The following is an 18,176-nucleotide window of genomic DNA, read 5'->3' as shown; positions in this document are numbered from 1 at the left end:
CTACCTCCAAAAAGTAATCAGCAGTAAAGGTTTACCGCCGTCGCTGGTTTTTGGGAGCTGCGCCTTCCGTGCACCACACCGAATGTTTGATTATCGATCAATGTGCAATTCCTGTTTCCGGCGTGTCACTTTTTCGGCGTCTTGTAGAAAAGCGTTCTTAATCCCGAGTCTGACTCGCTTCCGGGTTTTTTTTTCCAACGAACCACGCCGACCGGGTACCAGTACAGAGAGAGGCTTGATATTGCAAGCAAACGTACGATGAAAATTAACACCTTGGTTTTACTCCACCGCGCTTGAACGGAAAGATTACCTTTACCCGTGGAAAAATATGTTTTTCCCGATCAAACCTTCACTGTTAATTATCCTGTTCGAGTAGTCCGGAATCCGTGTCCTAATCCGTTGCAAAAATCCTAGTTCAAATCCGTGTAGCCGAGATTTCCGCGAAATCCTTTTAATCCTGCGTCGTCACTTTTATGTTTGCTGGGGGGGGGGGGGGTTTTCCTTAGGTTGACCGTCAGATAAAATACAACTGGTTTCTGCGATGTCCAAAACTATAATCAGACCCAGTCTCAGTTTTATTTCTTATTCTCGACTCTCGAGTATCGATCATCGTATCTTTTTCCTACTATGTTGTCGCTCTGTTTCTTGACAGCGATCGGGGCACGTTCGTTAGTGCGTTACACTCTAAAAGCATTCTAATCAATAAAGAGTTGTACATAACACTTCCGTGCATCACAAAGGACAAATAAATAATTCATTCGTAGTGTAATGTGTGACAAGATGGGTCATCTATCTAATTTATTAATTTAATTGATTGTCAACATCGACAGGCTTAATGTAGCCCCAATGCTGGTTTGAAAAAGCAAACCATCATTAGGGCTGCATTGAAACTGATGATTTTAACAATCAAATAAATTTACAAATGTACTATCTTACCCAATGAACCTTCTTGCCCCGTGACCCAGCTTACCCTTCCTTACCATATTACTTTACTTTAGGAATGGCTCTAATATTGGTCAATCACACTTAATTCTTTTTGCCAAGATTTCAACAGCCGAGTATAGTTCTGCAAATTTTACGTATATTATATTTGCAAACATGTGAAATTTTTCATAAAAATCATAGAGAATTGAGTTAGGATATTTGCTCGTCCTTCAAAGAATTGCTCAAATACCTTTAAAAAATATCTAGAAATCAATTCACTAAAACGCATATACCTCGGTCCAGAAAGCAGATAGCTAAATTCTTCCTGGTGCAAAAATAATCTACATAAAATTTTCTACAATAATGGTTGTTACGACGAGACCCCCCGTCGCAATTCAACTATGGCCGGACAGAGTTACGATCACCAGTGGTCGATCAACCATCAACGAAGAGGTGAAAGAGTGGTAGAAGTCGTCAACGATGACTTCCTAATGAGGACCATTGTCGTCGTTAAGCAATGATGAAGTGGATTTAGAGTGCCATCGTCGTAAACTTATTCCTTAAACTACTTATATACTAGATCAGTTTCTTATACTACAATTTAAATTATATGCATTGCTTAAAATTAGGTCATTCTAATGACGGAAAGTTGAGCTTACCCTAGTTAGCTATAATTAATTAGCGAAAGTTGAAAAACTATTCAGTGTGAAGGTAAACAGTGAAATGTTATATGAATTATAACCTAAAACGAAATTTTCTTAACCTAGGGTAACGTGAATTCTACCTTAAAGGTGGTTTCGCATCTTACACACTTAGATTTTTTACCAAGATGGGCACCACTGAGCAGCAGGGCAATCTATTTTGCTGGATCTCAGTGAAAAATTTGCCGAGGTTCAGTGAACAAACGGGAATTTTGCCGAAGTCTCGGCTAACAAACATAAATTTTGCTGAGATCTCAGTAAAAATAAATACCGAGCTTCCTCGGTGGTGCCAATCTCGGCAAAAAATCTAAGTGTGTAGGACAACAAGGATCTCACATAGTTTTGATGGGACGCAGTTCCACAGAATGTGCTACTTTGGGGAACCACTGCATCGGTGGAACACAATCCTATGCCTGTGTCCGCAATACCAACATTTACGGGAGCAGTACGCACTTCCCAACAGCATTAGAGACATACTGGGCGACGAACCACTTTAGCGACAGTTATTTATTTCCTCAGGGACGCTGGGCTATACAACAACATTTAGGTCCTTTTAACTTTCTACATAACTTTGATGTACCAGATTGCTTGAATTTTTGAGTTTTGACCATAAAAGTACTTTTAAACAAAAGCTTTACCGACACATACCACTAGGAAATTTTATGAATTAAAAGTGAAGATGATAGTCTAAGGAAGCCTAAGCGTGCAATTTAGAAAGCACAAATGTCAGCATCCACAAAACATACAAATGTGAAATTGCTACTCCTTGGTTGCTGCGCTACTACAAACAGAGAGTAGCAATTTCATTACTATATTTTTTGTGGAAGCTGACATTTGTGCTTTTGAGATTTCACGCTAAGGCTTCCTTAGAATGTCACCTTAAAATAATTAAGTATAACACCTAAAATTGCACCTTATCGTATTCTAAATTGAAGACCCATGTTCGAAAGACCTAAACATTCAGAACACACGCTCTTCGCACAACAGTAGATACGGCGACACCACCACTGTTGACGTTGTCAAATCCCACTGGGACACTCCATCCGTCATCGTGGCTGTCCGCTTTCCAATTTTCAATCCGTATAGGTACCTACCATTGCCTATATGAAGTGAGGCACATTATCTCCTTCTGTTCCAAGTCCTATCAACTGCCAGAACGGGGGCACGGCAAAAAACACCGAAGCACGTGATCAAGTTTATTTTTTCAACGAATTTATGGACCGTGTCGTTTCATCACTCAAGGCTGTTGACTTTCCACGTTTCCCCTAGAGGGTAAAAGTGGGAGGAGAAGACATTGCATATTGCACACCCGCAACGACCCTTGTGTGATTTTTTCCCGTTTCTCCTAGCAGCAGCAGTGTAGAACGTTGTCGGTTTTGTTGATATTGGAACTGGGTGTAATACGCGCCAGCGGGGTTATATGACCATCAACATGTTTTCAAGTAGGTACTTATAAAGCAGTTATCAATATGAAAATTCCACCAATTGATATATCAGTTCTGGATGAAAAACCATTCACTTGTGTTTGAAAAGTGATACTACCAACTGGCGCGTTTTATACCATTTCCCCCTATCTCTTCTTAGGCAGAGTGCGTCCGGTATAAAATAGAAAAATGAACACACAAACAAAAGTAACGAAGTTGGACCAGCCATGGCTGGGTGGGGGCTTTGAATGAAAATAATTGATTTATTGTGAGAGATTTTTTTCGGCGTGAGATCCCCTGTGATCCAGTGCGCTTTGCAAGAATTCACAAATGGCCGCTATCATGGCTGATTTTACAAGGCAAATCAACCATGAAAACGGTCAATCGAAGAGTACTGTGCTTGTATATGGAAGCAAAAAATTTTGCATACAATATTGCTAATTTAAGCGATATTGCGCTTAAATTTACACGAAATATGCCAAATCTAGCGTTAATTTTATGTGCGCTTTACGCAAAAATTTACGTGAATTTTTCAAACGGTGTAGGCTACTGAAATGGATCGAGTCGTACTTATCACGACGGACGCAAAAGCTAAGATTTGAAGGAAATCCGTCCACCATAGTTAATGTAACATCTGGTGTACCACAAGGTTCACATCTTGGTCCATTACTGTTTATTTTATTTTTCAACGATATAGAACATATTTTGAAATTTCTTCATGTTTCTATATATGCTGATGACATGAAACTTTTCATGGAGATATCTAAAAAGCACCTAATCTTCAAATATTTCAACATGAAATTGGCGTTTTTACACATGGTGTAAGAAAAATTTGTTTGAACTAAATGTTAATTAATGCAATTATATATCGTTCACAAGAAAGCACGCTGTAAAACACGACATAATTACTCTTGACCAGAAAACAATCCAAAGATCCTATCAAGTCAGAGACTCAGGTGTTATCCTCGACTCCAAGTTAACCTTTGTTGGTCACTACAATAACATAATCTACAAAGCAAGCAACATGCTCGGGTTAATTAAAAGATTTAGTTTGCACTTCAATGATCCCTACACAATCAAAACACTTTACGTAGCATAGGTGAGGCCTATTCTCGAATATAGTAGTATAAGTAGTTTGGGCTCCATGTAAACCGCATTGAATCAGTTCAAAATCAGTTCTTGTTGTTTGCTCTAAGAAAGTTGGGTTGGACGAGTTTTCCACTTCCATCTTATGAATCACGTTGCATGCTAATTAATTTAGATGAGCTCTCCACATCCATAAAATTGTCATCCACTAACCTCGAAAAGACCGCGAGTATTCGGTTGAATTTCTTTAACTTTAGATATAAGACATTAATAAGTATAACGGAAATGATAATTTGGTTCTGTAAAGTTTATTCGATTGATCCTGTACAAATAAAATAATCAACAAAAAAGTGTTAACTATCATTAAAACATCTAATACTTTTCTTAATCCGAAAAACAATATTGTATAGCGAGTGAGTGAAAACAACCCTTCCCCAGGGGAAGTCGTCAGTTTCTGGCTTGGACTAAAACCCATCAAGCAACACCTCAAATCACATGAGAATTTAAAAACAAACGCAATGGTGGTTACATCAAATAACCATGATCACATTAAATAGACACATCCGGACATGTTCCGGGTGCACCTTCGGTAGTTTGAAGTTCCTTTCATGGGCCAAAGCCTATCATAAGACACATGAAATCAATACATAAGTAGGGTCAGATCTTACCATAGGTGGATTAATTCAGGTTTTTTGAATACCTATTGTATAACCAAAATCGCAAAAACAAGCAGGTTATAGTTTTGCGTTTTTCTAATTGTTTGACACTTTGACAGTTTGTATGCACATGCTCAATTGGGCCACCTACATGTACCTACACGAAGTGCACAAACTTTACAGTCCACAGAAGAAGACTATCTCTGCAGTGATATTACGAGAGGACTTTATGGGAAAGTTGCTTTTATTATGAAGATCATAATCGTAAAGCTGTTTCTTAACGACATTTTTTTTCCTACATGAGGCTGTGACCGTAAGCGTTAAACATATACAAGCGAGTGTCACCGACTGTCTGACAGTGATTGGCTATATTATACGCAGGGCAAACGCTGGAGATCCATAATTATGTGGAGTAAACTGTTTATGAGATGAACTGGCGTTGACGACGACAACAACAACAACATCAACATCCATCCGCTACGACAGTGGTGATGAGGTTTGAAGGAAGACGATGCGATGATGAGTTTGCAGAAGGCCACCAGACTCATCATCATTTATCTCACTAGGGCACACAATGGATCAAAATAGTCTCCGATGATATTATCAAATGTTAACTGTATGTGTTTCGTGTTTGGAAACGATGAATGCTTCGTAATTCGGTAAGCTCTATAATATTGTTGTAAGGCCTTTTACACGCGAACCGAAGTACGCCCACGCAAACCAGTACAATTATCGGAAAGGGGAAAATTTCCCCCACCCGATGATGTTGTTGGTTTACGTGGGCGTTCTTCAGTTCGCGTGTAAGGGGCCTTACAACTTTTGTTTACAAAAGCTTTTGTGCCGTTATCACATGTTACGCCTGATTTGATCGTCGATTTGGCGTAACTGGTAGCTCGCCCACGCATGCTAACACTACCATCAATAGCGGAATTTTTTTGACCAACCTGCTAGTGGTGTTAGTAAGTGTGTGCGAGCTACCAGTTACGCCAAATCGACGATCAAATGCATTGTTTAAAAAAGCTGATACCTCCGTTTGAAAAAGTAATCGTGATTTACTGTTTTTGTCTACCAAAATTTAAACATTAATTTCGTTGTATTTTCTCACCAAAACACTTCGCTGAATATATTTAAACGATTCCTTTCAGCTTCAATTTGATTACATTTTGATGACTGAGAAAACCTGTTACGTACGGCTGATTGCTGGTTAACACGCAGTTTAAATTTTAAGGTTACCGAAGAAAAAGAGGCTGTCGACAATAGTCACACTCACCTGAAATGTTTGGAGCGTTGTAAAAAACATTTTCAATCCGTTTTGGAAAATTGTGCCGATTGGAATGGATAGAATAGCAACCAGCAGATAAATGTGAACAAACAAACACGTATGTGTGCGTGTTGCTGAGAAATTGCTAATAGAAGCGCGGATGCTGCTTAGATTGACAAAAATACGTAAACTCTCCTATATACAAACAGCTCAAATCTAAGCCGATTGAAGACCCCATGAAAAAGAATACGACATTCTTTCAAATGCCCATCATGTTCTGCAGTGTTTCTAAGAAAAATTCTAACAACCTCATTACGAATATGAAAATCTCAATGTTTGTTTGCTTTTCATTCAGCCAGGGTAGCGAAATTTTGTCATTGGCGTTGTTTTCAAAGATCAAAATTTCATGATTACCGGAGATTTGTCAATCATGCAATCAAGAAATATTGCTCATGCTCTCTACGCATGCTCACATTGCTTACCTGTCGTATTGTATAAGGCAAACCAAGTAGTATTGCAAGTTTTATCAAGGTTTTAAAGCATTCTAAAAGTCCAAATAATGGTCTACAGAACCTTCATAACACCCCAATTGTTACTTGAGAGTTGCCATCGTCAGGTTTGAATTGTTATAGGGTAAATGCTCCTATAGTTGCGCTACGTTAGAAGCGTTAGGTTCCTATAATTGTGTATTGAATCTCCATGCACAACTAATAGGAACCTAACGTTTCTAACGTACCGCAACTATAGGAGCGTTTCCCCTAACTAGCATCAACTCGATCATAAGTTGTGTGTTGTGATACGACGAGCTCAGCTCAGGACGTAAGATAAAGGGTGTGAAAATTTTCATAGTTCGCTATTGCTGGCGAATTATTTGCTGTTAAAGTGCATGAAATATTCACTATTGAACAATGCAACACCAAATGACGCATCGGAAAAACCCGGCCTTCTCGGATATGTTTTTAAAATGCAACTATTAAATTTTTCAAAAAAAATTTGCTCCGAAACGACACTTCTGATCAAAATTACGTCTGAGATAAATTTCTACTAGACATAGAAATAAGTTAATTTTGTTACAAAAAATGAACAACGAATTATCGGCTCCGTAAAGCTAACACGGTTGAGCCTTCCAAATAAACGAGCTAAAAAAAGAAATCCTGTGTTACCTGTGTTCAGAATGAACCACTGAGTATCTGGCACTGTAGAAAAGACGGTACCCTTATTGATGCATTGAGATTCTCAACACATATATTGCTTGCTAAGCTCCGCCCCAAACATGATTTTCCACTTTTTTTTTAGAGCGGGCTAGTCCTATCAAGCAATCTTTCTGTTTTTTACCATAACGGTTATTTGGTAAGGCTCAACTTCTTAATAAAACTTTACGGAGCCAAAAGTCTTTATATACAACTCTACAATTAAAATAAAACAAACACTATTCCGAAGTAGTATCGTAGGGGGGCCCGCGATGAATTCTTCTGATGTTTCCTGATTGGTGACTTACCATGTGCCATGCGAATGTGCTATTGGCAAATCAAATTTGGCACTCGTGGAGAATAGAAGAACTATGAAAGTGATGATGGTTTCAAAATTTTCCACGGGAAGGTATACGAATGCAATCTTAAAATGCTTTTATTTTTCAAATGGAGCATTTTATTTAAATCTGGTTTCTGCTATAGTGGTAGAAAAGCTGAAATCTATGTATACACTTAAAAATCAGAAAAGAAATTATATTTTCTATATTATATGTTTATTGAGTAGTCCTTATGTTTTCTACTAACGTAGCATTAACCAGATTTAAATAAAATGCTCCATTTGCAAAATAGAAGCATTTTAAGATTGTACTCGTATACCTCACCGTGTAAAATTTTGAAACCATCATCACTTTCATAGTTCTTCTATTCTCCACGAGTGCCAACTTTGATTTGCCAATTGTTATCGTAAGCTCTTCAATTCATTAAACCGTTGCTTCTTAATATTCTCCGTCCAATCTTCTTCCACACCAACCTCGTATAATTATCCCGATTCATTGAATATCGCTGGTTCATGTAACGGTACTGCTAGATGTACAAGCAAGTATATAATCTAAATCGTACACACTTAGATTTTTTCACCGAGATGGGCACCACCGAGCAACTCGGCATTTTATTTTGCTGGATCTCAGTGAAAAACTTGCCGATATTCAGCTAACAAACGGGAGTTTTGCCGAGATCTCAGCTAACACACATATTTTTTGCTGAATTTCCAGCAAAATAAAATGTCGAGCTGCTCGGTGGTGACCATCTCGGCAAAAAAATCTTAGTTTGTACGCAAACAAATTAACATAGCCTATTTACTTTGAAACAATAACGAATGTTCACTCCTCAACAGTTAAAAACCGAAATCTAATTATGAAAATAATGCATCTTTATTCACATTCAACTCACCGTGCAACTCAATAATCCGCATTCGATGTCCATCTATTCTTGGTACCTGTGCTGGGTCCACTCTTATCAGATTGATCCCGCAAAAACCGTAAGCCAGCCTCGATTGATGCCTCCAGGACATTTTTCGAAACCGGGGGTGCTCTACGTTGGTTTTGCTTTACCGTTGACGAGATCGGACCGTAATACTCGAACGTGGGAGGTGGAGGTATTTCCGCCCCGGTTCCCTCTCGTCTGTATGCCTCCTTCTCTTCGCCAGAGTCATCGCTCAATTCATTTCGTATTGGTACTGCTTTCTGCTGTGGTTTGGATCGTTTTTCCGACCCGGCATCGTCACACGATGCATCATAATTCCGTCGTTTAAATTCCTTCTTCGTCTTCTTGGTGGTGAAAAACAGCGTACGGTTGGTTTCTTCCGGGAGAACGATGTCGTTCTCCGTTCCCGGGATGGTAGGCATGCTGACATCCTCATCTTGTGCAGCTCCGGACAACGACGACAGCAAAAGTGGATTATTAGCCGTGCTATCTTCTCTGTCATAAAATCGATCACTAGGAAGCGGACCAATCTGTTTTTCCCCATCCGCATCAGAATCATCATGCTCGTTTTGCCCAGATCTGTCTTCAACGTAGCTTGGTTCCAGGGAAGGATTTTGCCACCCTCGTCCCACTTTCGATCTATAATCGACAGGTGGAGCAAACTCATCTATCCGTTCTTTTCGTTTCATCTCATTCCACTCCTCCTGAGACATAACGTGCCATTCTCTAGCTGGTTTCCACTCCATATCTTCGTCCTTGTGTTTCCCTGCGTCCCAAGGTCGAACGTGTTTTTGACGTTCGCGTTCCTTTTTGCGTTCTTCCTTCTCCCTTTTCTTCTGCGCCTTAGCCTCCGCCTTTAGCCGTTTCTTCTCCTCGCTCATATCGTACAGTGCATCTTCTTTAGCATCCGATTGCTGCGGTTCCTTTTGCGGCTCCGGCTCCTCCTTCTCCTCTTCCGGTGGCAACCCCAGTCGAGCCCGTTGCCGTGCTTTGGCCGCCTTCATCCGGTCGGCAATTATATTGTCGCGTGCTTTGCGCAAATCTTCCCGCTCCTGTTGGGCTTCCAAGGTTGCATCGCGAATCGAGTCTAGCTCGTGCTGTTGGCGGTTTCTTTCCTCACGGTCAGTCGAAAATGCATAGTAACCGACGCCATGCTGCCGAGCCTCTGGGGATGGAAAATTGGAAGAAAAATTGGGATAAGAAAGAGTTTGCTTACAGTCAACAAAAGAAGTAATTTAAAATATTGGGTACTGGCGAAACGGTTTTTATGATTAAGCGTTGATAGTATCTATGAATAAAATGTGACAGGATTCTGCTTTAACATCGTGAAAATAAAATTTTCTTCTGTACCAAAATGACAACATAATACAGTAAGATGGGTATTCCTCACCTTAACCATGTCAATTAGCTTCAAATTCAGACAATTTCTCCGAAATATGCCAGTATGGATTTCAAATGTACTCTTCATGATACTGGATCAAGAAGACTCTCAAATAAATTTCCCATTTTGAGAATCGCAGCAAAAAAGTACACCGTCAGCCCCTTCAATCCGCTTGCATAATATATTCAACAAAGTTTGCCCAATTCATTAATTTTCTCCCGTGTTCAGATGACCTGGTTCAAATTTTCAACACTATCGTCAACTATTTCTGAAGCTCTGTTTCCGGCAATGCGAACGAATACGAGAATATATCTACATATATCTGAATGTGTACGTACCTACATATATGTCATACTCCCTGTCTCTTTGTATACTGATTAAATACGATTTTTCACTACCTAAAACTGGGAACGATGAAATGTAACTTTGTAAAGAGCACATTCTGTTAGATGTCTGGATAGTTGGAAGTTTAAAGTTTCAATAACATTTCTCTTAGATACACTATGTAATACACCACTTTGTCCTTCTTTCAAAATTTGCTCGTTCTTTTCTCACACCAATCTATGTGACTTTAATTTTTTTTTCGGTATTGATGAAATTCTATTCATCCACTGTCAAAAAGAAAGAAATCAAAATGTAACGCCGGTGGTGTAGTGGTAAGCGTGATTACCTCTCACACCAGAAACCCTGGGGTCAATCCCAGTCGGCGCCGCCGGGATGTTCTGAGGCATAACATCTCTGATCGCGTAGTAAAGCCGTTAATTCCCTGGTTCATGAGTTGATAGGTCGATATGTAGGATCCAGGTGTGGGAGCTGCCTCTCTGGCGTTGGTAGCGTTTAGTGCTCAGCACGAAAAACAAGACCGATAAAAAACAAATCAAGGAAAAATAAAATAAAAATGAAATGTAACATTTTTTATGAATCCACGAAAATAGGAAACCTAGTTAAAAGAATACGTCCTGCCTCTTGTTCAACGTTGTGCTATAACATGTGGGCATTAGACTGATGCAAAATTTTACATTTTCGCTTTTTTTAGATAGATATGAACAAAAACATAAGTTTTTCCATAGTAATTCCCATATAAACTTGAAATGGTTTGTGCCAAGTCAGTTTCTTACTAAAGTAGTTCAAATTTTGGGAGGCTAAGCAGGACCTAATTTGGAACCGTTTAAGCACTGTGGAGAGAAAATTTCGAATTTTGCATCAGTCTAGTGGGCATGATCTTCAATAAATCTGGTAGTCTTTTCATGTCCATAGCATAGATTAACATTACTGGTTAGTTAGGTTACAGCTTTGAATTCAGAATTGCTTCAGTATCACGAAAAAATATGAATTCAAATCAATTTTCATACTAGTAAAAATACAAGCGATGAAAAAAAAACAGTTTTTGACATACTCCGGAACATCCCCGGTCGCTATTGGCTACTACATATATGGAGTGGAAACCCCACATATTCGGAACATCTCCGGTCGCCACTGACTACTACAAATTTTCAAATGAAAACTGCTATAAATTTCCCGTCTAATACATTCGGTTTCATCAAAATTGGTTTATTTTTTGAAAATGTGAAGCCATTTGAATTTTGACAAAATTTTGCCTGTCCCGACCATTTTGTCTATCCCCTGTATATATATACAAAAAAATTAGGTTGGTTTCGATTTCCGGTTCTCCGGTTTTCCCGGTTTTCCCGGTTGAGTTGCCACCCTGCAAATGTCTAGGTCAATGAGTTGAAAAAAATATTACAATATAAGTTATTTTGTCAAAACCAATTCGTCAGTTAACGTTACCGCCTGGTCGCAACTATTCTACACGCACAAAAAAAAACCCGTTCCATTATTCGTGAATAAAAAATCATGATTTCGTGAAGTGCTAGTTCATCTGAATTCATGGCTTTGTTCCCGTAAACGTGATCACTTATTTCGGGTTTTCAAGAATGTAGTCGCAAATACATGAACATAGTTCACATATGTCAACCAACCAACCAAAAAAATCGCAACGCTATATAAAATTTAAAATGAAATCATGATTTCGTGAACCATGAACTCATAAGCGTGATTTTGTTCTTGCTACCATGAACTTTGATCACGAGCAGAGCTACAGTATAGTCGCTCATTGACTTCGTTTTTGTAGCTTTTGAACTAAAGTATCGTACAAAACGCATAATTGACTTGTTACCTCTGAAACAATGGATTTATTTGATGTTTACTGCTCGATAGGCCCAAAATGGGAGATTATGCCAAAGTAGTGCTCTACCCTATATTGAATAAATGCTGTAAAACAGTGAACAATGCTGAATAAAACGGGTTGCCGAATTATGTGCTGAAAAAGGCTTATTGAGATCGATAGATGCAACTTCGTTCCACAGTTTGCTCTGATCTGATTAATGTACCGTGCCGATGCAAATTTCGGACACTTAAACTCGAATTTCGGACACTTTTAAAAGTTGATTATCTCGGTCGAATATGATCCACATGTCTTGTAAATTTTAAATTTTTTTGACTAGTGCCCTCCACGATCATCTAACATTATTACTTTGTTTCTAACTGGATGTAATATTTAATTAAAAATGAAAGTGTCCGAAATTTGAATCGTCCGAAATTTGAATCGGAACGGTACTTATTAAAAGCTTTATAAATGTTGACTGTCTTCCCGACTCAACACCGAAGTTTAATCTAATAACAAACTGAATGAGTGTAATTTGCACATACATCGACGCTTTAATTCGACACTTTTCAATTGATTTAATAGCATGCTTTATTATTTGTTTAATAAATATTTTCTAGCTACATTATTAGATTTAATAGCATTGCTTTACAATATTGCTGAATAAAGGTGGATACAGTCAGCAAAATAGGTCTTATCCCACTATGCGTCCATGTTGTAATCGCAACCACAACACTGGTTCAGTCCAACAACAAGACGAAATCAGTAGTATAGTGGTTACCGTTTCCGCTTTCCAAGTAGAAGGTCGCGAGTTCAATCCCAAGCTCAACCCTTTTTTCATTTGTTTTCTTCGCCTAATTAATTTAAATCGTAATCATTGATCACATCACTCACGACAATGAATTCACTGATTTAGTTTAAAAAATAACCCGGCATCCTTTCCTTGGAAATTGGAGAGGTGAAGTGGTAAAATTGGTCTAATGTAAAACAACGATGAATGAATTAACCATTCCCACTGGAACTTGAAGAAGATATAGCTATAGAATTGCTATCGGGAGTGCTGATAGGTATTCTGTTTCAAGCAAGTTTTTATTGATTCTATAGCTGCCCATATGCTGTATTCTGGGTAGCTCAGATGACAAGGCAAGCGGCTAGTGATCGGAAGGTGTACATGGTTCAAATCCCATGCAACGACCTGCACGGTGCTTCGCGAAAACCCATTAATGGGTATAAAAATACCCACATTCGCTAAAAGTGCCCCTCCTCATTTAATGGGTAAACTATGGTTTACTCATTGATGGGTAAATGATAGGTCTGTCAATAAATGGGTGTTTTTTACCCATTTTCTTAAATTGTGTTTACTGTAAAATGGGTAAAAATACATTTTTTTCAAATCGAGGATGCAGGTTATTTGTCCTCATTATTTCGCAGGATTTCGAGGCTTATTTGTCCTCGTTGATATAAAAAACTTTCTAATACATTGAAAATAAATGATCAAATTTTATAACACAAAATATTATAATACCATATTGGATAAAATTGTATTGACTTATAAGTAAGTCTCTCCTACGTTTCGGATTCTAACCTTTTCGGGAGATTGTCAATTTTTGCTAAAAAAAAAGCTGCGGACAGTAACTGTTTGCATTCCCAATGAGTCGGTGACGGAAAAGAGACGATAAAATTTCGAAGTTTTTTTTCACCTATTAGTGGGTAAAAAATATACCCATTATGCAACCGTGAACTGATTCTTTAAATGGGTATTTTTTCACCCATTTTATGATTTCAAAATTTCCCCATTTTTTGACAGCTGCATACATGGTTTGAAAATGGGTATTTTTTTACCCATTAATGGGTTTTCACGAAACACCTTGAGTATGCATGTACGAAATTTTCTAATATATGTGTAAAACAATCACTTAAGAAACAACCAATCCTGTCTCCCATCGTTCCCTTATTTTTCGGGTAAGTTTTTCGTTTAATAAATGTATGATAGTGTCTTCAGCATCGCTATTTAAGGAAGCAACGATGTCTAATAAACGCCGAATAATCAATCATTTTATCGAATAAGCTCTTGTTACAACTCATACATACATACATTTATTTGTACAACATCACATTTAAGATAAGACATAATCAACAATAGTACGCCACAATACTTAGTTTGCGGCTGCCGCTCTCCATCCTCGGTCACGCCCAATGCTCGCTAGATCACGCTCTACCTGGTCCGCCCATCGTGCTCTCTGCGCTCCACGCCTTCTTGTGCCAACCGGATCAGTAGCGAACACCAACTTAGCAGGGTTGTTGTCCGGCATTCTTGCAACATACCCTGCCCACCGCATCTTTCCGGTTTTGGTCACCTTCTGGATGCTGGGTTCGCCGTAGAGTGCAGCGAGCTCGTGGTTCATTCTTCTCCTGCACACCGCCGAAGATCGTCCTTAGCACACGTCGCTCGAAAACTCCGAGTGCTTGCAGGTCTTCCTCGAGCATAGTCTATGTCTCGTGTTCATAGAGGACCACCGGTCTTATTAGCGTTATGTACATGGTACGTTTGGTGAATACGGTTGTGGGGGTGAATCTTTTTTGACCGTAGTTTCTTCTGGAGCCCGTAGTAGGCACGACTTCCACTGATGATGCACCTTCGTATTTCACGACTCACATTGTTGTCAGCCGTCAGTAAGGATCCAAGGTAAACGAATTCCTCCACTACCTCGAAAGTATCCCCGTCTATCGTGACATTACTTTCTACACGAATCCTGTCATGTTCGGTTCCGCATACTAGCATGTACTTTGTTTTTGACGCACTCACCACCAATCCGACCTTTGCTGCTTCGTGTTTCAGGCGGGTGTATAGTTCTGCCACCGTTCCAAATGTTCTTGCGATAATGTCCATGTCGTCCGCAAAGCACACAAATTGACCGGATTTCGTGAAAATCGTACCCCGGCTGTTGAGCCCGGCTCGTCGTATTACACCTTCTAGAGCGATGTTGAAGAGTAGGCATGAGAGTTCGTCACCTTGTCGCAGTCCCCGGCGAGATTCGAATGAACTGGATAGTTCACCCGAAACCCTTACGCAGTTTTGCACACCGCCCATCGTTGCTTTGATCAGTCTGATCAGCTTCCCAGGAAAGCCGTTCTCGTCCATGATTTTCCATAGCTCTGTGCGGTCGATACTGTCGTATGCCGCCTTAAAGTCGATGAACAAATGATGCGTTGGGACCTGGTATTCACGGCATTTCTGGAGGATTTGCCGTACGGTGAAGATCTGGTCCGTTGTCGATCGGCCGTCGATGAAGCCTGCTTTATAACTTCTCACGAACTCGCTCATTTTAGGTGATAGAACACGGAAGATGATCTGGGATAGCACTTTGTAGGCGGCATTCAAAATGGTGATCGCTCTGAAGTTCTCATATTCCAAATGGTCGCCTTTCTTGTGAATGGGGCAGATTACCCCCTCCTTGCACTCCTCCGGTAGCCGTTATGATTCCCAGATCCTGACGGTGCAGGCAGGTGGTCAACTTTTCTGAGCCCATCTTGATGAGTTCGGCTGCGATACCATCCTTACCAGCTGCTTTGTTGTTTTTGAGCTGCTGAATGGCATCCTTAACTTCCCTCAGCGTGGGAGTTGGGTTAGTTCCGTCCTCTACTGGACTGACGTAGTCGTTTCCTCCATTGCGCTGGTCTCCCGTGCCTACGTTCTCCTCGCCAGTCAGGTGCGCATCGAAGTGCTGCTTCCACCTTTCGATCACCTCACGTGCGTCCGTCAAGAGGCTCCCGTCCTTATCCTTGCACATTTCGGCTCGCGGCACGAAGCTGTTGCGGGATGCGTTGAGCTTCTGGTAGAACTTCCGTGTTTCTTGGGAACGGCACAGCAGTTCCATTTCCTCGCACTCCGCTTCTTCCAGGCGGCGTTTTTTCTCCCGAAATATGCGGGTCTGCTGTTTACGCTTCTGTTTATACCGTTCCACGTTCTGTCGGGTTCCATGCTGCAGCATTACCGCCCGCACTGCGTTCTTCTCCTCCAAAATCGCTCTGCACTCCTCGTCGAACCATTCATTCCGTCGACTTCTTTCCACGTACCCGATGGTGCTCTCGGCTGCGTCGGTGATGGCTGCTTTTACTGTACTCCAGCAGTCCTCTAGAGGGCGCACATCGAGCTCGCCCTCCTCTGGCAACGCTGCCTCGAGATTCTGCGCGTATGCTAAGGTGACATCCGGTTGCTTCAGTCGCTCTAGGTTGTACCGTGGCGGGCGTCGGTACCTTACATTGTTAATGACGGAAAGTTTTGGGCGCAGTTTGACCATCACCAGACAGTGGTCCGAGTCGATGTTAGCGCCACGATAGGTTCTGACGTCGATAATGTCGGAGAAATGCCGTCCATCAATCAGATGTCGATTTGCGATTCCGTCTGCTGTGGTGATCTTCAGGTGTAACGATAAGGGAGTTGGAAAAAGGTGCTACATATGGCCATGTTCTTGGAGGCGGCAAAATCGATGAGTCGTAGGCCGTTCCCGTTCGTCAGCTGGTGGGCGCTGAACTTTCCTATCATCGGTCTGAATTCCTCCTCCTGGCCTACCTGAGCGTTTAGGTCTCCTATGATGATCTTGACATCGTGGCTTGGGCAACGATCGTACTCGCGGTCACGCTACGCGTAAAATGCGTCCTTGTCATCATCAGTGCTTCCGGAGTGAGGGCTGAGCACGTTGATTATGCTAAAGTTGAAGAATCGGCCCTTGATCCTCAACCTGCACATTCTTTCGTCGATCGGCCACCAACCGATCACGCGCATTTGCATTTTGCCCATCACGATGAGCTGTGCCCAGCTCGCGTGTGTCGCCGCAACTCTGGTAGATGCTATGATTACCTCTAAACTTCGCACCATGGATCCTGTCCAACACACCTCCTGCAGCGCTACGATGCCGAATCTGCGGTCCTTCAGTAGATTGGCGAGTATTCGGGTGCTCCCGATGAAATTGAGAAATCGACAGTTCCACGTGCCGAGTTTCCAATCGTAAGTCCTATTTCGTCGCTGGGGTCGTTGCCGTTGGTCTCGGTTCGTATTCCTCTGTTGCTGATTTTCCGTTGCAATGCTTTTTTACGGCTGGCTCGCAGGGCTTGACACCAACCCCCTAACTTTCCGGAGGATCAGGGTGCACAGTTGTGCTTAGAGTCCTTCACTGGCACTCGGACGTAGATCAGCCGCCCCTTACATGGGGAACAGACGCTGTTGTGAGCCGCTCCTCCTGGAGAACAGACGCTCATGCTTGCCGAAGCAAACCCCCTTCCCTGTCAGCCTATGACCAAAGTTCCCACCGGGGTTGGTTACCCGATCTTCCCTAAAATTGCTCACAGTTCCCGGCCGGTACCACGGGGAGGTGTTACAACTAAACTCATGTAAGTCGAATAAAAGCTTCTTAAAATACCTTGTACAACACCAAGTAGTTCAATGTTGTGGTTTTATAGATCCTCCGGATTTGTGTGAACAAAGCCTGAACAGAAGTTATTATTAGAAATAGTACAAGTAGTATTAAACGTGCAGTTGAATAAAATCGTTAAAAAGCCGTTTCTTCAATAGGCGATTAATCCATGGTCAAAACATTGATAATAATAATGTTAACATTATTTGATAGCGGCGCCGGTGGTGTAGTGGTAAGCGTGATTCCCTCTCACCCCAAAAGGCCTGAATTCAATTCCAGTCGGCGTCGCCGGGATTTTCTAAGGCATAAAATCTCTGATCACGCCTTCCTTCGAAAGGGAAGTGGTCCCCGGTCTATGAGTTGTTAGGTCGATAGGTAGTTTCCAGGTGTGGGTGCTGCCTACACTCAGCACCGAAAACAAAATCGACGGAAAACAAATAAAAAATACATTTTTCGAGAACTGGTTCACGATATCATGAACTTATGAACTTATATCTCGTTTACCAAAACTGAAAATCATGTTTTTCGTTTCTATGACCTGTTGCCATTACTGGTGCCCGGTGCACTGTAACACAGGCGTTACGATTATTTTGTGGAACAATGTTCACGATACCATGATTTTATTCATGGTGTATGGTTCGTAAATGAAAAATTGACTTGTTCTGAAATTTGTGAGTTGAGGTTGACGAATTTCGTAACGTTTTTTTTTCTG

The 18,176-nt window shown here is 40.9% G+C and overlaps 1 protein-coding gene across 1 annotated transcript in view; it reads right to left on the bottom strand.

The window, feature by feature from the left end:
• Positions 1-8,434: 8,434 nt before the first annotated feature.
• LOC135706683 (coiled-coil domain-containing protein 174) overlaps positions 8,435-18,176 on the bottom strand; it is a 43,218-nt gene continuing 33,476 nt past the window's right edge. Inside the window, exon 4 of the mRNA XM_065228328.1 lies at positions 8,435-9,670. Coding sequence (XP_065084400.1) covers positions 8,481-9,670 — 1,190 coding nt within the window. The 3' untranslated portion in view covers positions 8,435-8,480. The remainder of the gene's footprint in view (positions 9,671-18,176) is intronic.

The sequence above is a fragment of the Ochlerotatus camptorhynchus genome, unplaced genomic scaffold (assembly GCF_037179485.1).
Source record: "Ochlerotatus camptorhynchus isolate MF236.1 unplaced genomic scaffold, CSIRO-AGI_Acam_v1.1 ptg000285l, whole genome shotgun sequence".
NCBI classification, from domain to species: domain Eukaryota; kingdom Metazoa; phylum Arthropoda; class Insecta; order Diptera; family Culicidae; genus Ochlerotatus; species Ochlerotatus camptorhynchus.
Note: the sequence above shows the minus strand (reverse complement) of the source record. Positions and strands in the feature narration are given on the sequence as shown.